General features: G+C 42.5%; 1 protein-coding gene across 3 annotated transcripts in view; it reads right to left on the reverse strand.

Annotated features, from left to right (window-relative positions):
- The window catches only part of ROR1 (receptor tyrosine kinase like orphan receptor 1), a 240878-nt gene that overhangs the window by 93358 nt on the left and 121159 nt on the right, over positions 1 to 26361 (reverse strand). Inside the window, exon 1 of one of the 3 annotated variants that reach the window (XM_039486400.1) lies at positions 8974 to 8992. The exons of the other annotated variants lie outside the window; for them this stretch is intronic. Coding sequence (XP_039342334.1) covers positions 8974 to 8977 — 4 coding nt within the window. The 5' untranslated portion in view covers positions 8978 to 8992. Of the gene's footprint in view, positions 1 to 8973; positions 8993 to 26361 lie in introns of those variants that run through there. 3 annotated transcript variants of the gene reach the window in all.

The raw sequence follows: 26361 nt of genomic DNA on the forward strand, positions 1-26361 counted from the left end.
GAATGCCTCCTATACTTCCTGATTAGGCAGACAGCATGCTCACTACTACTCTCTGTGTAGCTACTTAGAAGGCTCCAGAACCCAGGGGCGGCTCTAGGGATTTTGCTGCCCCAAGCACGGCAGGCAGGCTGCCTCCAGCGGTTTGCCTGATTCCATAAAAGCTATTAGTCTTTGGCACGCCATGGCACGCCTGCAGGAGGTCCGCCGAAGCCGCGGGACCAGTGGACCCTCTGCAGGCGAGCCATGGTAGGCAGCCTGCCTGCCGCCCTCGTGGCGCCGGCAGAGTGCTCCCCGCGGCTTGCCGCCCCAAGCACGCGCTTGGCGTGCTGGGGCCTGGAGCCGCCCCTGCCAGAACCACAGGACTTGGGCACCTTCACAGGATGTAGTTCACTTGTCTGCAAGTGGTCAGTCTACTCCACTGGCTGTGTGTGTGTGTGTGTGTGTGTGCGGAGGGGAGGGGGAATTATGCAGCCCCTTCCCTGGCCCTCTCCAGCATGCCAGGTGTTCCTAGTGGAATCGGGAGGGAATGGTCCCTGCACTCTCCTGAATGCAGGGGTTACACATCTGTGTTTGGCCCTGTGCCTTCCCGTGTAGGGACCTGCTGTAATTTATCCCCCAAGTGCAAATGGAAACTGGAGGGATTGCCTGGCTCGGGCAATTAGTAACAGCAGAGCCTTTTCATCTCTAATCTGCCAGGTTCAATCTAGTCCAGACACACAGTGACTAAACGTTACTATCTGACAGCTGTTTGGTGGCCGCAGAGAGGACTTTAGTGATCTCAGTGCAGTGCCTATTATGTCCAAATTAAAAAACACACCAGAACAATCTGCACCTGTTGGCAGCCTCAGGAGAGGCAAAGGATGGAATAGGCCATGGAGCTTGCATTCCCTTTCATGGCCGCCGGCCGGAGGGATTGCCTTCAGGTCAGATTTGACATACACTGGTGGGGCAGCATAGAGACGATTGAATGAGAGCTGTCCCTATCCTGAATCACAATCAATCCGCACAAAAGCTTTAAAATGTACAAACAAACCCCAGAAACATTCACTTAAATGTCTCTTCAGATACAACAATGGAGAGAAACTGATTTAACCACAATGAAATCTTGTATGCTTCAGCGGCGGGCCCATATGGGTTCAGAACACCTCTAAACTTTAGGAAAGATCAGATGCAAATATTGTAGTCCGAGTCTAGCTGAAGTTTGTTTGCATATTTGCAAGCAACATTTTGGCATTTTCAAACATGCTCAGCATTGGCCTAACTCAGCTCCCATAGTAAATTTCCATTGATCTCAATAGGAAGAGTTAGGCCAACGATGAGTGATTTTAAAAATCTCACCCTTTATCATGTAGTCAAGTACTGCAGGCCTTGTGCTGTGACTTCACTGATGGGAGTCAACCCCAGACCCATCAGGATTGTAGAGAATGAACAGATTAGAAACTGTTGATTCTTGAAACAGCTGCATTCCATGCACATTTTACAGTGCATGACAAAGGTCCAAAGGAAACAATCAATGTGAAAAAACACTCATGTTATTTCTGAATTATAAACCTAATACTAATCAAGCCTCTCAATCAGATCCAAGAATAAGCTTCTTTCGTTTGTATATGGCACTATAAAGTCCATGTCACACAAACAGACCTTAACACTGATGGCTTATGCATGAGAAATCAACACGAGCAGAGAAAAGCAGACAGTTGGCTTGTACAATCTTAATTGTTTTGCAGCCACTGAAGTCTAATGGAAGGATAAACCACTGATGTTCTTTTATTATTTCAACAAAACAGCAGCTACATATTTGATTTAATGCTATTACAAATATATAGAGGTTATATTTCAAGCTGTGGCAACTGCCACACTTTTAGAGAACTGGTTAGGCAAGAGGTGACTGTAGGCTTTATTGGGAAGGAAGGATGATTCTGATCAAAGTGTATTTCCATTGGGCCAACTGGTTACCTAGAGGCAGCTCACTGCACTGCCTAACCAAAAAATAGGTTTTGATCTTCCTAATTTATTGTTCCCTGATCCAAAACGCTGTATAGGTACCAGGGTCAGCAGCTGGTGGTGACGGTGGGGCAAATTTTGCCCAGGTGTAAACAAGTTTTACAGAGTACAAATGAATTGTGTTCACTTATTTTAGGGCTGAAATTGACCCACAGTCTCACTTCACCATCAGTTAAGGAGCAACATTAATAGGCTCCAATTGGATTTCCTCTTTGACTGAAAAAGATTGTAACCAAAAAGTGAGATTCTGCAGATTTAAGTCACATCTACAGTACGGCACCACTACTATGGTGCTGTAGCTATGCTTATTGTGACACTTCTTATTGTGACAAAAGAGGCATTTCCATTGCTGGAGGAACTCCACCTCCCCGAGAAATGATAGATAGGTTGACAGAAGCATTGTTCTGTCAATCTAGCCATGTCTATACCAGGGGTTAGATCGGCATAGCTACAGCACTGGGTGTGTGTGAATTTCCTCCCCTTCCCCCCCAAGAGCTGTAGCTATATTGAGATAGCTTTTAAGTATAGACTAAGTCTTATTAATTAGCTGTTTTACAGAAGCAACCAGAAATGTGCTATGTACTGTACAGAAATATAGGAAGCCATGGCCTCTACCCAGAAGAACTTACAGAAGGTTGGAGAGAAGGATACAACATGCACGTAAAATGACTATGATGATGCCTGGTAGGTATCTTATTAGTTCCTTGTCTATATAAACTATGCCCTGCATGCCTCTCCTCCTATCCATTAGTAGCTATTGATCCATCCCTCTCTTTCAAACCCAAATTACTTTTACTGTTTCTTTTCTTAAACCCACTACAATTCTGGCTTAACTATAACACCTTCACCCATAAGCCCCATTCCTCTCTGTGTCTTCCCCATACCTTCCTGCTGAAAATCCTTCTGCACAAGTTTCCATTCTGTCTAGAGAGAAGAATGTCAAGAGAATCACTGTGGATGCAACAGGGGTTTCTGGGACTGTGAGACAGACTAACTGTGCATATGTACAGTTTCTGGACCCTTTGGGGGGCTGGCTGCACATCTGGGAGAGGGCCAGCCTCATTTGATGTCTGAAGGATTCTGGGCATTGAGTGGGGTAGATCCAGATGACTCAATCAGAGATATGAAAAACCTATGAGAGGAAGCTGTACTATTCATTAGAATTTGAGAGATTCTCTTCTAATTTTTGGTGACCCTAATCAAATGTCCTAACTAGTTTGGTTTTATTTAAAGGTTCTGAATTAATTAATCTGGCCTTTTATTTTACAAGACTAGATACTTTCTATTATTTAATTACGTGGATGTTCTAGGACTATTTGAGCTTAGTCCAGGGCATTACCTGGAAAATCCAGCACAAGTTAATGTCTTTGGAAGCCACCTCAGATTTGTAGATTTCTTTAAATCCTTCTAAAACTATAAAATTGCCAAGTTGTGAATTTTCTTACTTAAAATAATTTCCCAAACATAACCATCTTTGGCTGAGACTGCATGTACTGCTGTTGGTAATGGTGTTGTATACAGGGTTTTGGATAATAGACTGTGACATTATGTAAACAGCTTCTAAAATGTATATATATGTATAAGATACAGGAAGGGTGGTATAGAAGACAGAGGGGATTTCCTTGTGGGTTACCTGACTTGATAATGATGTTATGTTTGGTGGTCTCAGTCCGAATATCTACATCACAGAAATCACAAGTAGCAGACATTCGTAACTGTGTCAGCAACTGAACTAAGGAGGTCAAGGACTCAATAGAAGGTCTGGAATTCTCTCTCATCCTGTGAGCCACCCTTCCATATCAGATTTGGCATACTGGTTGCTCAGGGCAGAGATGCTTGTATTCCTGATGTCTGGGCTGTAAGTGTTCTGTGGATGGTGGATTTCAGCTCCCAGGATTGTCAGTCAGGCTCTTCTCACCAATACTACATTCGCTCAGTTAAGCTCAAGAAAAATTATCTGTATTTTATACTCAAGCACGTTACAAAGGAAGAGCCAGATCCAGTAGGAACTCCACATGTGAAACCACCCCAAACTTCTACAGGAGTTAAGCATATATAAAGTTCGTAGGACCAGATCCCCCAAGAGCAGTGTATTGGCTTTTCCAGAGGAAAGCAATCAGAATACACCCGCTAACCGTGGGCAATGAAGTGAGTATGGAAACAAACTATTTTTCCTCCAAAAATGTATACATTGTAAATATCAATCATGTGGAAATGTCTTTTTCACCGCAGTTCTCAGTGAATTGGATCTTCTTTGAAATGTATGGCTTGGCATGCTGAAGGCAGGAATTCTGGAGCGACGTGGTTCCCTCAAAACCACAAAGCAGAGTATAGCCCATGATCTTGGTTTCCTTGCATTACTGGCTTTTAAACTTTGTAACCATAGGATTTTATATATTTTTTAATATATATATATATTTTAACTGAGACTGATTGGGGGTAATGTAACCCCTTTGAGATTTGCTGGGTGCATGCACATACAGCAATGTACCACAGATTGTGTATCACCTTATATATATATATATATATAGATATATATATATATATATATATATATATATATCCCATGCATCTCATCTCTGACCGAGGATTATTTCTGCTGCAGGTGGGCACATGATAACATACTATTTTCTCATTTTTTAACTTCTTGGAGAAGCATTTCTCATAGAGACTGGAATGATTTCATTCTGTGTCTGGCCTTTTATTTTAACACACTGATACATCTATCTGTTTAACTGCACGCAGCCTATTAGCAATCAGAACACGTGTAATGACAAATCTACACGATGAGGTTATGAGTAAAGTGTATATGGGGTGGGGGAGAATTTCAAAGGTATTAAGGGGAGCAGGATGCCCAACTCCCACTGACTTTCAGTGAGTTAGGTGTATAACTTCTCCCTAATTCCCTTACACCCTGATCAGCTCTGGACCTCCAGGAGTCTCAATGGACACAGATCTGGAGTAGTTAAAGGGCATGGCCACTGTAGGTTAATAAGCACCAACACACCAAATTACTCAAACCATCCCTATTCAGCAAAGCACTTAAGATCCATTAAATTTTTGGACTAGAACCCTGGAATCCTCACTCCCAGTCAGATGATCTAACTACCAGGGGTGGCCAAATTTACTGACCATCCAAGCCACATACAATAATCTTCAGAAGTTTGAGAGCCAGGCATGCCTGCTGGGGCTCGGGGCTTCAGCCCTGTGGGAAGGGGGAACTTGAGGCTTCAGCCGCACAGGAGATGCCTGGCAGGGCTGAAGCCCCAAACCCCATCAGTCATGTCCCATGGGGCTGAAGCCCCACCACAGGGCAGAAGTCCCAAGCTCCCATCCCTCCCCCAGTCTGGTAGGCAGAGAATGGGGGGAGGGATGTAGGGGGCTCCATGAGCTGCACTTTAACTGTAAAAGAGCTGCAAGCGGCTCGCGAGCCGCTGTTTGGCCACTCCTGTACTACAGAAAGGCATTTTAATTATATAACCTGATCACTTCTTTTACTAATAACCATTTTACTGCTGATCCTTCCCCATCCAGCCCTTTTATGCTGCTGTGGCCTAAAAGTCCATTGAAACCAATAAACTATTGGAACATACCTGCCAAATTCTGCTATGCATCAGGTAGTTCTGCCTAGATCAGTCAGCAGGAGGAAAAGATTTAAATGACATTCTTAACCTCACGTTTCACCAACCTGGAGTATCGAATGTCAAAGTAAGCGAATACAATTTTTTCTTCCTTTAATGAGAAGAACCTTTATATAAACTCCCTTCAACATTTAAGTAATGATTCAATAAATTTGTATCGCTGCTGTCTTCCATCTCCAGTCATAGCATCCACCTGACTTTCTTGACAGAATCAATCAGCGATAAATATACTTCCTCTCCTTGAATCCTTACTCAGGGAAAGTTGTCACTCTGCTCAGTGGGAAATCTGCCTATGCAAGGATGAAGTAAAAGCTGCATAAGGCCTTCAGGATTGGTTTACTGAACACCATAGTAACTGGCACTGTGCAGAACAAACGAAGAAGACGTGGTTCCTGCCCCAAATAGACAAACGTTATGTGGCAGACACGGGGCACTTGGTAGTGCAGTTTGGCCTGTTTGTGTAAGTAAATAAATAAAACATACTTCTATGCATGGGGAATTAGCAGGGAAAGATTTCATGGAATAAGCACCTGATGCACTGGACAGGGAAGAAGTTCCAGGCAGTAGGGGTGTAAGCGTGTAATTTACAAACCAGTGTTTAGATTGGAGGCAGTCACTGAGAGAAGCAGTAGATTCCCACACAGAGTAGTTAAACAGTCAAGATTGCTCTGTACTCTTAGGTAAGAGATTATGATGTGTATAAAACACCACTTTTGATTCCTGAGTGGGAGAGGAAGGTGCCTACAGTAACATAGTCTGTGTTTGTTTAAACCAAATCCCATCTTCTGATCTCAGCAAACAGAGAAAAGCAAGCTTGTTGAAAGATTAAATAGCAGTAAATGTCTGTATGTTCCCCTGCCCATATCACTCCCCCACCAATAAACAGATTATCTAAAGTTAATGAGATGACCTGCAAGGAAAACAAGAGCTGAAACTTTGCATAATTGTAAATGCTCAATGACTTGGCTCCTGAGATTATCTTTTAAAAACGTGTAAGAGGAAATTTATCTTTAAGAGGTGGGATTTTCAAACGCACTAACTGTTGTTTTAATTCTGCTCTTATTGAATTCAATGGTAAAACTCCAATTAAGAAGCAATACTGAGCACTTCTGAAAATCCCACTTTTATTCTCCAGACCAGCTAATCAGAAGTCCCCTATAAGTTGTTAGCAGCCAGTAAAAGGTGTCTCCGAATGAAGAAGCTGATGGAGACATTTGAAAGACCCCCGCTCCTAATCCACCACAAATGCCAACTGGCTAATATTACAGTCGTCAGCTGAGATAACCTTGCTCTCTGTCCCATAGGTGAACTTTTCATGAATGGGGGACAGGCGGGCCTGGATCCAGGCCATCTCTGGATCTCACAATCCACCAGAATCCATTATGGCATGCTACAAGATGTGTCTGTTTAACCTCAGTTTTAATGAATAAGCATTGAGTGGCAGCAGTCTGAGGATATTGATTGCCCATCTGTAATGTTTATTTGAATGGTTTGTATTTGTGTGTGCTATACACATTATAACAGGGATCAGGAACCTTTGGCACGGGCTGGTTTGTTTACCTGCCACGTCCACAGGTTCGGACGATCGCGGCATCCACTGGCCGGGCTTTGCAGCTCCAGGCCAACGGGTGCTGTGGGAAGCGGCAGCCAGCACATCCCTCGGCCCGCGGCGCCACTTCCCGCAGGCCCCATTGGCCTGAAGCGGCAAACCACGGCCAGTGAGAGCTGAGATCAACCAAACCTGCGGACGCAGCAGATAAACAAACCACCCTGGCCTGCTAGGGGGCTTACCCTGGCAGGCCGCATGCCAAAGACTGCCGATCTCTGCATTATAACAATTTATGAATGAGAAAAAAATCTTCCTTGAAGACATTAGGGATCCATTGCTGGAGTTGGTAGGTCTGAAAGGAACAGTATATGCTCAGACTCCTGAAGTAAAATATTCTGAATATTGTAATATGGGGATCTTTGGCGTTCAAGGAATTATTTGGTCCTCTGAAGAGGGCACTTCAGACTTTTTTTAAATCACCGTCAGTGAAATTCAAATGTTATTCTTTGGTCCTCACCTTCTGTAAGCTTTGCTTACCCTCTGAAAGAAGTATCTTGTGCCTCATTCGAGGCTGAACTATATTTTTAGAAATCAAAAGTAGAAGCTAGTGCAGTGACGATAAGTGAGGGAATTAGCATTACAAGCCAACCTGGCTAATGCTCTCTAAGAAATGCTTTGTGAAATCCGATGCCATGATGTCTGCCATTGGAATTCTGATAAACTCCAGGACCCTGCAGATTACATGCTCTTACAGCAACTCAAATGTGCAGAACATTTTTACCTAACTCAGATCTTGGGAGGAGAATTACGTAACTCTCAGAAATTTGCTTTGGCACAGAGCGAGGACACTGTGGCACCATTAGTGTGTACTCAGCAATTTCGGTATCCAAGGATCTTTCAGTGTTGCATAGTTGGAGATTTAACAAGAGAACTCTGCACAATTTCTGGACTGGTAGAAAGCAGACAAAAAACCCAAGACTGTTGTTTTAACTAGATTGTTGTTAGTTACAATTTCCAGTACTGTTCATGCTCCTTTGCCCCCATGCTGGCCACTGCACTGTAAATTACACGTGTTGCTATTAAAACACTAAGTCAGTGCTGTCAATTAACATGTATATATACCAACATACGCAAGTGTGGCTGCCTAAAAGTGGGAATCAATATCTATGAAATATGTCTGTCCAGAGTAGTGATACAAGCTGGAAAGAGGAGTGAAATGTGAGGTCCATCGTTGTTTGGCAAAGTGACAGGAAGAGTGGGATTAAGATGCAATCTTCAAAAGTTAGGAATAGTCATAACTCATAAAGCAAGCAATAAAGGCTCATATGTACCCCCACTTTAAATAACAAGCCATTCTAAGTATAAAACCAAACCCCGGGCTGAAGTATATTACATCCTTCGCTATGTGGCATGGTGGTGGGAGCAGACATTTGGTGAGACAAGAAGGAAAGATGTCAGAAGACCCCAGTGAAGCAGCAAGGCTTTGTAAAGTGGCGTGGTTTACTTCTGAAGGCCTGACTATAGCATGAAGGTCTTTGGTAGTGGGTAAGAGGAAAACAGATTGAGAGGCTGACCGAAGGATTGCCTAGTTATAAATGGTTCTGGATGTTGCACTGACCCTATGGGGAAGGGGCAGGACATTGTGACTGGAAGGACCCCATCACAGGCACAATATGGAGATTTTCAAAGGCACAAAGGGCAGTTAGGCACTTAACTCACATTGACATTCAATGGTAAAGGACTAGCAAATAGTGAAAAAAAATAAGGGAATATAGTCACCCATACAGGACAGAGAGAACTCTAGGGACTAGAGGAAAGGAAGCAGTTGGAGCTGGAGCACAAATAGCCTCTCCTTGATCCCTGGAACAAAAAGAGAGATGTAGCTTTGGGAACAAAACCAAGGAGCATTAGAGAGAAATGCAAAGCCAAGAGGCATTCTAAGGGATCCAGCACTAAGACTCCCCCCACCCCCGCCATGACCCATAATATTAGCTCATTTAGTTTGTTATAAAAACATTATTTTCATTTCTTCAAAACTAGTTCTAAATGTTCTGAGAAACCCCACAATGTTTGCAGTCTTCTGTAACAGGATAATTCTCACCAAAGGTGTGTTCCTTGCGCCTTTCTAATCTTAATATATTTGATTATTGCTTTGAATTTCACAAGCAAATGTTATAAAATGTGAACACTGGAAAAATAAAAGATTAAATAGCTCATTACCAGTGAGATGAAAGGAACAGCCAGTTGACAGTTTGGTGATGATATTTACGTGTAACAGCCAAATTCTGTTCCTTTTTAAGGGGATTTCATCTTGTCTCTAAAATTGGGCAAGTGATTTTTCACAAGTAAAACACTGGTTTTTGGGATACTGCATTTGTACATACAAATCAGGTAGTTGGACATCTAATACCCAGTACCAAAGTGGCACATATGAAGGCATTTTGTTTGTACAAACTTTTGATAGATGAAAAATTGGACATACACAAAATAGAGCCTGCATTTTAGAAGCCATTTTTGAAAATGTGACCGCATAATTACACTGTTTTGCTTGTGACTTCCATTCAGAAATGTTCATCTCCATTTATATTATGGTAACTATGCACACCAACAGAACTATGTAGGTAATAACTAATACTTTTGCTATCCTACTGTTAGTAGGCAACACATCTGAAATATAGATGAGCTGTCTGCTTATTGTCATGTGAGTTGATTGGCCATTTGCTATATTTCTATAAATCAATAAATTAAATCTGCTGCCCTGAGGAGGAAGAGTAAGTGTCAAAGCGGTAATTGAACATAAGGCTATCAGTCACCCTAACTAAAGAAAAGCAAAGTAGCAAAAGAAAAAAAGAGAGAAGCAGTTTCAGGGTCAAGGAGATTACCTGTTTCTCATGAAGTCAAAGCAGAGAAAAACCCATTTAGCTTGGGGGGAAATGGAGAGGTAGAGAGAAGAAAGCCTTGCAAGCCAGATCATGCATTTCTTTATTGCTGACTGTCTAGTGTTTTGGCTTAGTAACTGTTGCTGAAAATCTGTATAGACTGTAACAGGCATCAAATCCCCGTGCTAGCCATACTGAGACCTATTGCTTCCTTTCTTCTTGGCCTTGTTTTTCCCAATAAGGCTGATTTACAGCTTTGCTTTGTAACACTGCTCTTTTGAGCAGTCAGCATTTTGACAACATTCATTTTCAAGCTTATTTGGGGGTAAAATTTTTGCAAAGCTGGGTTGGCAAAAGTTTAAACTACAAATCTTTAAACTGACTTCAACATTCAAAAGATTTACTGTGAATGTAATGATCAGGGGCGGGGGTTACTGGGAACTGACGCCTTTTCTTTTTTTGGTCTAGAATCATTGGTCTGTTGTTTCTCACATCTGGATACAGTAGTAATCTATTCCTTAAACCTGAGCAACCAAATTACCCTACTTTTCAGTTGTCTAGGCTTGAATAAATATTATCTAGCCAACTTAAATGAAAATTATGCACACTGTTGTACAGTTAAATGTGCAGCCTGCCCTCCTCCCCAAGTAACCGCCTGCCCTCCTCCCCAAGTTCCATATCCTCCTCACCCAGATGCCCAAGAACGCAGGAAGGAGGGGAGGGAGGCAGGCTCCGGGCACCCAGCCACTCCACTCCAGAGGATCGCCTAAGCAACAGAAGGCTGTCATTCGAAAGGTTTTGATTTGTAGTGTGGCTACAATAAGCAATGTGGCCTTGTCCTTCCCTCCTCCCCTCCTCACCCACTCCACCTGGGCTACCTTGTCAGTTATTTCAATTTTTTTTATTTAATAAAGAAAGAATACATAGTTTCAAAACAATGGTGACTTTACTTCCTTTGCCAGCTGTGACTGAAGTGGGGGGGGGGGGGTTGCAACAAGGAGAAACACACACAACTGTCACACTGTAGCCTGGCCTATCATGAAACTGGTTTTCAAAGCCTCTCTGATGGGCAGCACGCCTAGCTGTGCTCTTCTAATCGCCTTGGTGTCTGGCTGCTCAAAATCGGCCACCAGGCGATTTGCCTCAACCTTCCACCCCACCATAAACATCTCCCTCTTACTCTCACAGATATTATGGAGCACACAGCAAGCAGCAATAACAATGGGCATATTGGTTGCGCTGAGGTCTAACGTAGTCAGCAAACAGTGCCAGTGAGCTTTTAAACATCCAAAGACACATTCTACCACCATTCTGCACTTGCTCAGCCTATAGTTGAACTGCTCCTTACTACTGTCCAGCCTGCTTGTGTATGGCTTCATAAGCCTGGGGAGCAAGAGGTAGGCTGGGTCTCCAAGGATAACTATTGGCATTTCAACATCCCCAACAGTAATTTTCTGGTCTGGGAAGTAAGTTCCTTCTTGCAGCTGTTCAAACAGCCCAGAGTTACTAAAGATACGAGTGTCATGCACCTTTCCCAGCCATCCCATGTTGATGTCAGTGAAATGTCCCTTGTGATCCACCAGTGCTTGCAGCACCACAGAGAAGTACCCCTTGTGGTTTACGTACTGGTTGGCAAGGTGGCCCGGTGCCAAGATAGGGATATGCATTCCATCTACCGCCCCATCACAGTTGAGGAACCCCATTGCAGCAAAGCCATCCACTATGACCTGCACATTTCCCAGAGTCACTACCCTTGCTAGCAGAAGGTTAGTGATTGCCTTGGCTACTTGGATCACAGTAGATTTGCCCACTCCAAATTGATTCCCGACTGACCATAGCAGTCAGGCATTGCAAGCTTCCACAGGGCTATCACTACTCACTTCTCAACTGTCAGGGCAGCTCTCATCTTGGTATTCCTGTGCTTCAGGGTGGGGGAAAGCAACTCACAAAGTTCCATGAAAGTGGCCTTACACATGTGAAAGTTTTGCAGCCACTGGGAATTATCCCATACCTGCAACACTATGTGATCCCCACCAGTCTATGTTTGTTTGCCAGGCCCAGAATAGGCGTTCCACTGTATCAACCTGCCCCACTGCCACCATGATGTCCCAATTGCTACATCTCGTGCTTTCAGGAACGTCCGTGTCCATGTCCTCCTCACAATTGTCCTCGTGCTGGTGGCTCCTGGCCAGGTTCTGCACATATTGCAGGATAATATGCGAGGTCTTTACTATGCTCACAACAGCAGCGGTGAGCTGAGCGGGCTCCATGCTTGTCAAGCTATGGCGACTGCACGGGTAACCCAGGAAAAAAGGCACGAAATGATTGTCTGCCATTGCTTTCACGGAGGAAGGGAGGGGAGACTGACAACAAGTACCCAAAACCACCCGCAACAATTTTTTTGCCCCATCAGGCATTGGGAGTTTAATCCAGAATTCCAATGGGCAGCGGAGACTGTGGGATAGCTACCCACAGTGCACCACTCCGTGAGTCGATGCTAGCCATGGTATTGAGGACGCACTCTGCCGACTAATTTCGTAGTATAGACATACCCATTATGGGCTTACATTGCAATAAGGAAGATGTAGGTTAGACACTAGATATAGGTTAGACACTAGAAAAAACTTCTTAACTATTCAGGTAGTTAAGCACTGGAACAAATTACCTCGGGAGGTTGTGGAATCTCTGTCATTGGAGGCTTTTAAGAACAGGTTAGACAAACACTTGTCAGAGATATCTAGATAATACTTAGCCCTGCCTCAGTGCAGGGGACTGGACTAGATGACCTATCAAGGTCCCTTCCAGTTCTACATTTCTATGATTCTATAGCATGTGTACTCCACTATGACATAGTGAGTGAGAAAGATATTCCCGCACCAAGCAGTTTGGGAAGTCACACACCCTACATTTGGGCTTAATTTAATAACCTATTGTCCTTCTCAGCCAAAAGGAAGATGACACGGGGATTCTATAGTTGATGCAAAGGATAAACATGGGGGGATTCCAGATGTGACAAACTGAACCCTTGTTCCTTCTGAGGGTTTCAGAACCCATCCAACACCTGGGCGAGCAATTGAAGAAAAACAGCAAGGAAATCCTAAGAGTCTCCTTCCTCCTCTTAGTTCCCTAACCACTCTTGCTAGTTTCACCATGGGAGGAAGCTAGTTTCACCATTTGGGAGCTAATGCTGCTCTCCGAAAGTTTGGTCATGAACACTAGTGGAAGAGGATCAGGCCATTAACGTAACTGTTAGACCTAGCTGACATTTGCTTAATTTCACAATTATCAATGAAAAAGAGGGGTATTTTTTGGCAAAAATGTACATGAAATATATTCCCATTTTTAGGCCAACTCCAGTAACTGTAATTTGGTGGGGAGGTGGGGTGTGGAACAAAAGCAGATGTTCTATTTCCAATGAAACTCCTCAACAAAAACAAATAATAGAAGTCCAGCTACCAGAGGAAAGAGCTTGACTAGGTATGCCTATGACCCTAATTTTTGTAGGTAGGTATTGTGTAGAATTCCCTGAGCAAAATCTCCCGTGGCATCTTATTTTCTCCTATCAGCTGGTAACAGCAATTGGCAGGCATTTCTCCGGCTGTTCCTTTTTAAAACCAGAAATGTTTCAGTCACCTAAAAGTGATGTTGTTTTCCACAGTTCTGCAAGAAACCATGCACGTTCTGCACTGCCCAAGGCACAAATAGGTGCAGTTAACCGTCCTTCTTGTTAATGAAGCAATTTTCCTATTTGTTGTCATTTTGCTACAAGTAATGCAATGCAAACAACTTGCCTTCTCCCTTCTCCAGACTCTGGCTCTCACTCAAGCTCCTCTGAGTCAGGAGTCTGGATTCATCTCAGTCTCTTTCCTGGAAGGAGGAGCCCACAGCCCTCCTTCCCAGAGCTGGGGTATATTCAAACAGATCCATCCACTTCCTGCAGGAGCCCATCTTGCTCCCTGCAGCACTCACCTTCAGCTGCTTTCTCCAGCCAGCACTGCTTCCCAGCTTCTGACCTGCCTGGCACACTCAAACCATGCCTAACTGCAGTGTTAGGGTTCAACTTGAACTCCCTTCCCCAGGGACTACCCTTAGAGCCTGTCTTTGCTTACCTCCCCAGACCTGGCTTTACTTAATCACATGGCTGCCTTAATTACTACTCATACTCCCCACTTGTGGAGATGAGGTACGCTTGTCACAGGTCAGCCTCAGGCCCAGCCCCCCCATAGGGTGACCAGACAGCAAGTATAAAAAATCTGGACAGGCGGTGGGGGGTAATAGGTACCTATATAAGAAAAAGCCCCCAAAATCAGGACTTTCCATATAAAATCAGCACCTCTGGTCACCCTAGCTCCCCTGTAACACAGTTCTTGTTTACTTGTGGGGTTTGAGCCTTTAGGGTGCACTGCGGTAACATTTTCAAGCTTTTCTCCACAACCATGAAGGCTAGAGGCTTCCTTTTCTTTTTAATGATAGCTGAAAGACTCGTGTAATCAGAATACAACCATAAATATCACAAGACCCACAATGAAACTGTAGAGTTGGCAACACTGTAAAAATAGTCTGCCCTGAATAAACACAGGCTCATAGAAGTTCACCCAGTGATACCTACAGTGAGTCCAGTAACCTAGGGTTGAACTACTGCATATCCAGGCTATAGGGGCTGCGTTTTCATAGACAAAGGTGCTGAGCACAAAGTGGTCCTTGCCCTCCCGTGAAAAGCGAGGACAAGGTGAGGCCACTGGTATGGCTGGTACTGACCTCTCCAAAGTGGGGGAGACAGGAAAATGTCCTGTCCCTCCCAACACTGGTCAACAGAGGCAGCTGGGTGCAGAGAAGAATGGACACTGGCACCCTGCTCTAGACTTGGGCAGCTACCACTGTCCCCTTGTGCTGCCAAGAGAAAAGTGTCCTGCAGCAGGCCCAATGGTGGTGCAGTGCAGATCCGCCACAGTACTCAGCATTGAAAGGCACAGCAGAGACTTAAAATGAGCACCACAAACCCAATATAAGGTGTTCATTGGGGAAGGGGTTAAAATGTACATGACCCATTTTTATACATAAAAACTTTATATCGCAGCAGTTTGGGCCATACACTGCTGTTAGTCCATAAGCGGTAATGGGGAACCGATAACAGAATATGGCCCCAAAATGCTTTGGGCAAAAAGATTCCCTAAATATTTCATATCTGAGAAAAGTTTTGCAGAATACTCGATATAGAGGCTCTCAAGATTTTTTTACATAAGAAGTCCAAAGAACTCAATCTCCTTTGAAAAAGAGAATTCTGTCTGCTGATACGAGGCATAATTGATGTAGAAAATGGCGGCATCCTAATAAATAAATATCACAGCAAACATGACTTAAGGCATTTCTGGGAAGGTGATATAGTCTGGTCTGGTAAACTGATCTGAAGTATAGACTATTTGAGAGGATTAGAAATATAGAAGCTTGGTTTGCTTCCAACTAGGGAGATTAACGTCAATATTTAAGAGAATGACAATCCACTCACTCAGAAAAGGAAACAAAAATTTCAGTCATCTGAAACAAAATACTAAATTACCTCAACTATTAGAGGATTAGCCAAATAGAGTAAAATATCTCTCTGTTGTTCTTTCTGTGTTTGCATCTGTCAGATGTCATGAAACTGTGGCCCCTCCAGCACTTTTCGGAGCAAAAAAATGTATGCAATTTGAAGCAATAAAGAAGCTGGCTGTTCTTCTATGGGCAAAGCTAAGTTTTTCTCTCATGGTGGTTTGGCTATTTTACAGTACACTTCTATCCATCTGAGCCTTATCACTAAAAGCCCATACATGCACGGCTATTGTGCAGATACATACAGTTAATTTCAGGTGCACCTATTAGGTCATAACTATGAGCATAATTTGATAACTCTTTGAAATGTTGTCATTAATATTCAATAAAATGACTTTTTTTTCTCTAGCTCCATTGAGGATAAATACATTCTATGGTGTGAGGTTTCCATATGAGGGACCTCATCCAATCTCATTTATTTGTTGGAATATATAACTTACTGGGTTTGGGTGGAGCGCAGGGAGACTTTTCCGCACAGTGGATGGGTAGAAAACCTTGCAAATGTTGCCCCTAGGGAGGGATTGCTCAGAGAATCCTCCACGCCCCCCAATAAGTCCTTTCTTATGGCTTTCTTTGAAGAGGGGAAATTACTGCCCCACACAGATCTGTACAATATTTTATTGGGAGTGCGAGGGGAAGGAGCAATTCAGAAGAATTAAATTTATACGTATCTAACCTTGTAATTAATTGGAAATATTCTGACAGGTCAAGGGTTTAAACAGTTTTTTTTGAACTCTTAAAGGAAGCTTAGCAGGAATTTTAATTACTCAACCAAAGTAATGCATGATGCACAATTAGCACCAAGCGTCTGGTAAAACTTTAGCAACAAAACGAAGCTACTCTCTAAGACTCAACTTTCCGCTGAACAGAATTCAAGACCTGATTAAGCAAGCTTGACCTCAACACTACTTAAGCATGTGCTTAAGTAGTCTGCTGAATGAGGACTTTAGTGATTAAAACAGTAGAAGAAATAAATTGAAAGGAATACACTTTACAAAGTAAAAAGTATTCAGTGTGGCACTTTGTCCATGCCATGGATACTGTAGGGATAGTTATCCGTAGTTATATTTATCAGTCTCAGCACTCATTTTAATCAGCATCTAACAAGAAACTTTGCCAAACAGTCTAAAAATTTAGCAGCCCATGCACAAAGTTTACTTGCCCGTGCCTAGCACGATAGGGATGATAATGAAAAAGTGAATACGCCTCTACCCCGATATAACGGGACCCGATATAACATGAATTCGAATATAACGTGGTAAAGCAGCGCTCCGGGGGGGCAGGGCTGCGCGCTTTGGGAGATCAAAGAAAGTTCGATATAATGCGGTTTCACCTATAACATGGTAAGATTTTTTGGCTCCCGAGGACAGCGTTATATTGGGGTAGAGGTGTACAAAGGTTTTTTTTACTTATCTACTAAAAATAAATCACTCAGCCATCAAAAATATTACCAGTGAGAAAGAACAGAATTTTGCAATGCTGTTCTAAAACACATCGCACACTGCTCTCATCAAGATTGCTAACTGGTGATGGCTCTCTGGAGTGAAAGACATGCTTTAATTTCAAACCTCACTGAGCTCTGATATTTAGAGACACTCCTGCGGATACATTTTCAGTATTTCTTTGCACCTTTTTTCGTTTCTTTCCTAGAAACTTTCCTAAACACATGAGCTTTGTTTATGAGAATTTGATGGGCATTGCTGCAAACTCCTTACCTGAAAACCTCTGTACATGGCATTTGTAATGTCACAAATAGAGAATGTATTGATTTAAATATTTTCATATTCATATAATGGGATGTAGCTACTCCCAGACCCATGCATATAACTTATAAAAGCAACATTTATCGCAGAACTAATAGGAGTTGGTAAAAAATTCAGGTTTCTTTGAATTTTTTCAACATTTCAACTTTTCACAAAAAAATAAACCATTTTTGCAAAGTTTTCAGTTTGTTTTTGAATGAGTGCTAATTGACACAGTGTCACCTCGAAAGGGCTCAAAAACAACTTCCTCAGATCATAGCAGGAACAGGACACATACACTTCTCCCATCACCTTCTCAGGCAATGACCTGAGCTATGCCCTGAATGCCAATCAGCTCCTGCTTTTTCCATCCAAGAGAAGCAAATTCTAAAATCAGACTTCTCCCTTTTTCCCCACCTATGCACACCCTGCTCTTCCCACCCAATTCAAATCTAGAGGCTATCTCCAAATATCTATCAGCTATTTGACTGGTTAGGATGGACAACAGGGAGAGAGCTGATCTCTAGAATCTGATCACATCACATGAGCAATAAGCTCAAGAAACAGATGAATTATTAATTATTAAGATCTTGGTTTTTCAATGAACTGTACATCGGCTGTAAAAAATTAGAAAATAAAAAAAACTGATAATTCTGGTCCAAGAGCTATAAAGAGAATGGTTTCTAAAAGGAATGCTATTGTGCATTTTGCAGGAGGAAAACAGATCACAATTAATGCTCCATATGGTTATCTAATCGGATAAGGTTTGTACATCTATACTGATTAAGAAATACCACTGTGGGCTGGTAAGATGAAGGATCATAAAAGTTAGACATGAAAATATCCTATTGGTTATTGAGTCCATCTGCTTAAAAGTATAGCTTATAGATTCTCAACAGGAAGTGTATCAGATCTTGAACTGATTCCATACTTGGTCTTAGCTGACCTAATACATATTAGTTATAAAAGTATCATGTACTATAAAGTACCATGGCCCTTTGACTGCTTTCCACTGACATGAATAGGAGTTACAGGCATGAAAGAAGTACAGAAAGGGGCCCAACTCTATCAATATCTATATGACCTTAAGTTAAAGACACAGCATTTATCTACTTAAACTGGCTGTAAATGCAACGGAACTCATGGAAATGGCAACACAAGCTAAAAATCATCTATCTTTAATTGAAAAAATCACTTGTAAAAATTAATGGGGAATAGTCACAAACGGTGAAATGCATTATTAGAGGGTAACGTGTTTTCACTAAGCGTTACAGACATTCGTTCAAGTACAAAGTATCATGAAAAGCTTTATTGTTGAATAGGATGGAACTCTGAGAACAGTTAATTTTCAGTGTGAGATTAGGAATCAAATTAACCATTTGTTTTTCAGACCCCTCAGATTTAATCAGGATCAACAATGATCAGATTCTCCTGCTTGTGACTGTTGTCATTGACTACTGGGTTTTCACATTAAAGATAGGATCGCTTGGCTTGTACAACAGAATACGGTATAGCAGCACTAATCCAGGCACAACGCTTGCCAGCTACAGAAGGGCCCCAAACAAAACCACAGCTTTCAACCCTTCAAACTATGAGAAGTTCAGATCTGAATTTTATCTATGTTCCTTCAGGTGACACCGCTCGCCATAGATGACCGTTACCTTTCCCCCTCCGTTGCTGTGGAGGCACACATGTATCAACCCACGATTCTTCCAAACATTGTGAGACTGACTCAAGCCTGGCTTGCCAAACAGCCCCAACTCCTTCTCACTTCCCGCATTCCCACCCCAGCAGTCAACTCCTCTACTCCGGGCTTCCTCACTACCAGCCCCAAGCGCCTTGGGCTTCCCGTGATGGCTTTCCCCAGGGCCAACTCTATCTTCCCACCTTCCGACTTTTGAAAGAGAAACTACCCCTTCCCCACATTCAATTACAGGCTTCTCCGTGACTTTTCTCCAATGAGCCCAGTATCTTCCCCATGCCCAAACGTGGGCTTCCAGGGAATCAGCTCCTGCTAGTGACCCACTGTTGGCTTTTTACTTGGCCCCTCCTCCCACTTGGGCACATATGTTCTACTAGGACTTCTGTTCTAGGCCATGAGACAGTGAAAGCCGTTGCTAAGGAATACATCTCTTACAGCCTCACTCTGGAAGGATCAACGGGAAGTACACACATATTAGTTCATCAATCATGTTGTAATTTTCTAACACACTAGTTGCTCTAAACAAAACCTAATTACTTCAGTGAAATATCAAGCTGGTAACTCGAGAGAGGCAAAGATAATAATTACATATTTCATTTTTCTTGCAATGTAATTTTCTCCTTCTTTCCTCTCATATCCCTTTATTGCTCCTGTTAATATTTCACATGTTCAAGAGTTCTCATATATTTAATCTTTACATTCCTACTACACTCAACAAACAGAAAATGCATCGGATCTATTATTTTAACCACTTTGAATTACCCCACTTTCCATCTAATAATTGCAGATATTTTTAAGCTGTCTCGACAGTGAAATGATAGATAACTTCTGTTCTTAAAAATAAACAAATCCAAATGGAAAAGATCCATCCATTATGAAATCATTCTCTCCAGAAAATCTACAACCAGGGTCTCTGGATCCACAGAGGAGATAAGAGGAATATAATTTTTTTTGATTGCTCAAGAGTAAAAGTTTACACCCACATCAGCTACACTGAAACTGAAATAAGTAGCTCAGTTCCAATTTTCAGATTTTTTTAAGCAAAGAAAACAAATGTAAATGGGTTAAGTATCATATCTAAAATTTGTAGCAGATATTAATAAGCAGCAAGTATTTAAAAGGGGAAAATAAAAACTCACAACATCAATTATTTAAAATAGCCCTAAATATTTTAAAATATTACACAAGAGTGCTCATATGTTGATTTTTTTTAAGCTTTCCAGATTCTGTTTGGTACAATCGAGTATTTTAGATCATAAAAAAAAAAAAGAGCAAGGGGGCAGCCTAAAGACCATTGCAAGATGAAGCAAAAAAAGTGTAAAAGCCAAGAGTCCACAAGATATTCACAGCACCTTGACACTGGGAAGCCAGCTTTGAAGAGCCTGCTCTTTTCACCTAAAACTTGAAACACACCTGAGTCATGGCTGAGATGTGAAGAAGTTTGGTGAAATGTTTTTTTCTTTTAATTCTCGCATCCATCAATACTATTTGATTTCAATCAAGGACCCTCTGTAATGGAAATTCAACTTCCAAAACACTGCAAGGAAGTCTATTCTCAAGGCATTCCTCCAGCCTGTCTGAAAACAGCAATTACTGTTCTTCTCACAAGAGCCGATTTCTGAAAGATGCCCAGCCCAAGTTCCGGACCAAAGGAGTTTGATATGGTTGGTTAGGCTTCTCATAAGCACCTGAGACCTTTGTGTACTTTTATGAACCAATCTCTGAACCTTTTAAAGTTTGTCCCATCACAGCTTCATCTGCATTACCATTCATTACAGCAGGAGGCTTGCCAGTTGCTCAGAATACAGTAGATGTCGCTTTCTCCAAAATAGTTGACATATTTTCCTGGAATTGTATAAACATACATCTGCAGAAATGAAATTGCACCAATAGCCCTGTCTTCAACTTCAATAGAAGCTGATGATGAACAGTATCTCTTGGTATATTGCAATATCTGACCTATTATGGGTATAAATGAGTCCCCTAGAAGCAAGCTCAGGGTTGAATCCCCATTCCTGCAAAGCTGTACTCTGTGTCCTGCATGGCTGCACAACTGATTGATCAAGGTTCCTTCTTCCTTCCTGTTTTGCACTATATACTGACCAGAAGAGGTCAGTGTGCCTTATGGGCCAGAGGACTCACATACTTCTTTCTCAGCATTCTTGGAGAACTGTAGGGTTCAGAGTATTAGCAAGGGGACATGAGTTTCTGGTTCAAATCTGATATTGATCAGTAACGATGCAACATTATCATCCAATGACTGTTCAAGGAAACAAAATTTAACTTAGATGAAAAATGAGCTGCAATTACTTATCTGGCATGTTTCACCAGCATTAAACTCACTAAAATAGAAAGGACTTGCAAGGTGAAAATGTGCAATACATGTGAGAAACTATTTCCTCTCTCCCCAAATTGTTCTAAAATATGGTGATACAGCTGATCAGCAAGATTGTAAGAATAATTTTCCTTATTTTTTTCAAAACGCAGTTGGAAAAACAATACATAGCACATCATGTATATTAGTTTAATCCAACTATTTGAGGGTTATAACAGTGAAACCTAGGTACCACGTCTTCTCTTCATGACATCTATAGTTATAATAAATTGGATTTGTTGATAGTACACCCATCTTTCTATCATTAAGGCGGGCATTCCAATTGGCCCTGCTCTAACACCAGTTTATCTCTTTTCTGATCTCTTCTGAAAAAGCCCTTAGCATGGCTTGGTAAATATTATGATTTCAGTAAACCTGGTATATGAATTATACTTTATTAAATGTCACGGTAAAGTGCTCAGGCACTGATGCATGGCCTATTAGTAGCTTTAAGATTTCAACATTTTGGTGGGACTGCTTCAAAACTAAAATATGTTTTCTTTGGCTACACTATCACCATTAGATGCAATTTTTCTTGACGTTTTAAGAATTGTTTTATGACTGTTTTCTGTAAGTAATGTCCATGGAGGTCAAAAAGGAAATTACTGTTCCAGGAACGCTCAGACAGCATCCACCGCAGCACAAAAGACTAAGTTAAATAGCTGCATTCTGGCTAGTCCAATGGTGTGATGATTAACAGGCTGTACTGTCACACAGGGGCCTCTGGTTGGGAACAGTCTCGGGAATATGGGTTCCCAAGCCTTGGGATTTGGGAATGTTTCAATGACTGATACACTCAGCATCCTGGAGGATATACTTTTCCCAGCTTTCATTTTTTTCTCCTTTTGCATTTCAGCAGCTACAATTTTAAAAAATGACCAATACCCGTGTGAATGCCTATCCCTGGCTAGGGCCACGGGTCAGATGGCAGAACGACTAGCCCATTAAGTTAAAAGATTATTTTAGAAAGTGATTAATCCATGTTGACTTGGGGCTTCCACAAGAACAGTGATTGTAAATTTACTAACTTCACTCGCAATCAGGAAGCTGTTAAAGGCATCAGGAAGCAGCCAGATAACCAAGGCCATAAAATACTTTAGAAATGAGTGAGAGCCAGGCCAGAGTCACAAAGCGCATATCTGGTTTTTGAACTCTTTCCACAGTTCCCAGATGCAGGGCTTTTGTTCAGCCCAGAGAGAGGCTCCAGCTGCAAAGTTCAGAGTGGGATTAAAACTTTTTCAAGGCTCAGGGCTGGCCCGATCCTTGGTTTTGGGTCTGGCCCATCTCTAGAATGAATCAGAAATACTGTCAGGTCTATGCTGTTATTTCAGCATGCTCATATTACAGTAGGAACCTGACACTCTGGGCTTTGGTTATGCATTCATTGCAGACACTGTGTGAGAAAACATTAGAGCTAGTATTATTTACTGAGTGCCCAGAAGACAGCCAGATGCTTCACTAATAAAAAGAATACATATCCCTACCTGAAAGAGTTCACGTAGTGGTGGGCAACCTGTGGCCTATCAGGATAATCTGATTGTGAATGAGTACAGCTCAGGGCCGCCCAGAGGATTCTGGGGGCCCGGGGTCTTCAGTGGCGGGGGGCCCTGCTTCGGCGGTAAGTCGGTAGTGGGGGGTCCTTCCATTCCGGGACCCGCCGCCAAAGTGCCCCAAAGACCCACGGCGGGGACCCCTGTCCGCCGAATTACCGCCGAAGCGGGACCCACTGCCGAAGTGCAGCCCCCATCGCGGGTCTTTGGGGCACTTCGGTGGTGGGTCCCGGAACGGAAGGACCCCCCCCCCGCCGCTGAATTACCGCCGAAGACCCGGCTGCACTCCGGCGGCGGGTCCCGCTTCAGCGGTAATTCGGCGGTGGTGGGGTCCTTCTGTCCCGGAGAGGAAGGACCCCCCGCCAGCGAAGACCCGGAGCGGAAGAAGCTCCGGGGGCCCGGGCTCCGGAAGAGTTTTCCGGGGCCCCCGGAGCAAGTGAAGGACCCCGCTCCAGGGGCCCCGAAAAACTCTCATGGGGGCCCCTGCTGGGCCCAGGGCAAATTGCCCCACTGCCCCCCCCTCTGGGCGGCCCTGGTACAGCTAGGGAAAAAGCCAGAATCCCCATGTGACAGGTTCGGTCACAGAGATCACCTTGGGACTCTCGCCTGATGTGCTGAAATTACCTCTGAGCCCATTTTCCCTGCCAGCTTGGGACTCCAGAACCCTGCCTTGTTGAGCCAGACATGCTAGCCTGCTGCAACACATCACACCTGAAAGCTGCAGGCTTCAAGTGAAAACAGCTCAGCAGGTTACCTGTCTCCAGCACCCAGACACCCAGTTCCCAACAGGATCCAAACCCCAAATAATTCTGTTTTATTCTGTATGAAGCTTATATAGCGTACATTCATAAATGGTTCACCCTCCATATAACTGATAGAGAGATGTGCACAGCTGTTTGCTCCTCCAGGTATTAATCACTTACTCTGGGTTTATTAACAAACAAAAGTGATTTTATTGAGTATAAAAAGTAGGATTTAAATTATTTCAAGTAATAACAGACAGAACAGAGTAAGTCACCAAGCAAAATAAAGCAAAAACATGCAAGTCAAAGCCTAATACATTAAGAAACTGATTACAGGTAATATCTCACCCTCAGAGATGTTCCAATAAGCTTCTTTCACAGACTAGACTCCTTCCTAGTCTGGGCCCAATCCTTTCCCCGGTACAGTCTTTGTTAGATCCAGCAGATATCTCAGATGGTAAGTAGGGGTTCTCTCATGTCTGGCCGCCCCTTTTGTCCTGCTCCTCCCCCTTTTATAGCTTTATCACCAGGCAGGAATCTTGTCTGTGCTTGTCCCCACCTCTGCCTCATCAATGGAAAAGTACAAGGATTAAGATGGATTCCAGTATCATGTGACATGGTCACATGTTACTGTAAAACCCCTAGTCTCCATTCTTCCTGGGTTGGCCCACACATACACAGGGAGGCTTGCAGGTAAATAAACCATTTACAACCAATTGTCCTAGTCAGTGGGAGCCATCAAGATTCTAAACCACCATTAATGGCCCACACTTTGCATAATTACAATAGGACCTCAGAGGTATACTTCATATTTCTAGCTTCACATACAAGAATGATACATGCATACAAATAGGAAGAATATATTCAGTAGGTTATAACCTTTGTTAGGATACCTTACAAGAGACCTTTTGCATAGAACATATTCCAGTTACATAATATTCACACTCATAAGCATATTTCCATAAAACATATGGAGTGCAACGTCACACCCCACACAGTGATAAAGGGGAAAATATATCCCTAAAAATGTGAACCTCAAAATTGTGACATTCTGTCAAAGCCAGGAGACAGTAAGGAATAAATATTTCCTTATATGGAATGCACTGTGACATACTATCTCAAAGGTGGATTTATTGTTGATCTAGTCCCACACAGATGTCAGATGTCTATACTGGTATGCTCAGAAAAGCTGTATTTGGTGACAGGCTTAGTCAGTTATAGGCTGTTATGTTAACTTGGATCAAATAATTCAAGAAAAGTGCCAATACATTCATTTGCAGAATAAAACGCTGTTCAAAGGGACTTTCAGGATATCGGACTTCATTTCTATACATTTAGAACTCTGAACTACTACTGGATTAGAAATGCCACTCACAAGAAGTCAGACTGAAAATGCAATAGACACAGTCAAAGAAAGAAGAAAAAGGAAAGCCTCTGAATATAATGCTATTCCTGCTGAATTCATAGTAGGTGCTGATGAGAAAGGCACTGACATCTTATATTAGGTTTGTGGGACAAGTCAGAAGATCAGGAAATGGCTTGATTGCTCTGTCAAGGAAAGGGGATCAGCATGAGACCTAGAATGACGTCGATCATGTGAGAAATGGATCATCATATAAGAAACTGTCAGAACAACACACACACACACACACACACACAGACTGTACACAGACTGATTTGTGGAAAACACATAATCAGGTGATCTTGAAAGGCCAGATTTCAAGGAGGAGTTGCAAATATGCTGCACATCACCATTTCACAAGAGCTACAATTTTACTTCTGCAAGGGGGCAATATTAGAACATGACTCAAAGGATGAATCACAGACATAAGAAATAGGGGATGTGTTTTATCATATTCATAAAATCTTTTCATTCAGTGGGTCAGGTTAAGCCTCACACCATTTTACTGGAATGGGATTTACTCCTCCTGGTGTACAGGTTTAATCACAACTGAAAAGAAGTTAGAAAAAACAAGAGACCAATGTTAAATGGGGAGAATGAGTTCAGAAGTCCATTACTTAGTTCACTACAGCAGTTCTTAACCTTTACGTTTTACTCCTGATGGAAACGATGACGGCATTAGCACTGGTGGAAGCAAGTGCTGCAATCTACTGTATCTTGCTTGATGTCCTTAGCAGCAGATCTGAGAAATGACTCCAGAAGCTCTTACAACAAGTAGCCAAAGCTGGTATAAGTTTTGGACAACATCTGAAGATACAAAGAAACCTATTTGGTGCATAAGAAGTCGAATATCCCAAACAGCATAAAAGTGGGTAACTATTAGGTTAAAAAAGTAAGGGGAGCTGCTACGTGGACTCCACAGTTTGTGTGCGCCATGGAAATTTCTGACACTATACAGAATAACAATAATGGGGAAGTTAATCACTATAATGCATATCAATCATTAGAACAATGCATTTTCCAAACTGTCAAATACTTGCTTTGAAAAATGTATCCATGTGTCTGCAGTATCCAAAGGGTAAGGAGGTTTACTATGGAGTGTATACCACTCATGAAATTAAAATCATTTGGAGCCTAATCCAAAGTCCACAGAGAAACTCTATTGACTTCAGTGGATTTTGATAGC

The sequence above is a fragment of the Mauremys reevesii genome, linkage group 8, assembly GCF_016161935.1.
Source record: "Mauremys reevesii isolate NIE-2019 linkage group 8, ASM1616193v1, whole genome shotgun sequence".
NCBI lineage: Eukaryota > Metazoa > Chordata > Testudines > Geoemydidae > Mauremys > Mauremys reevesii.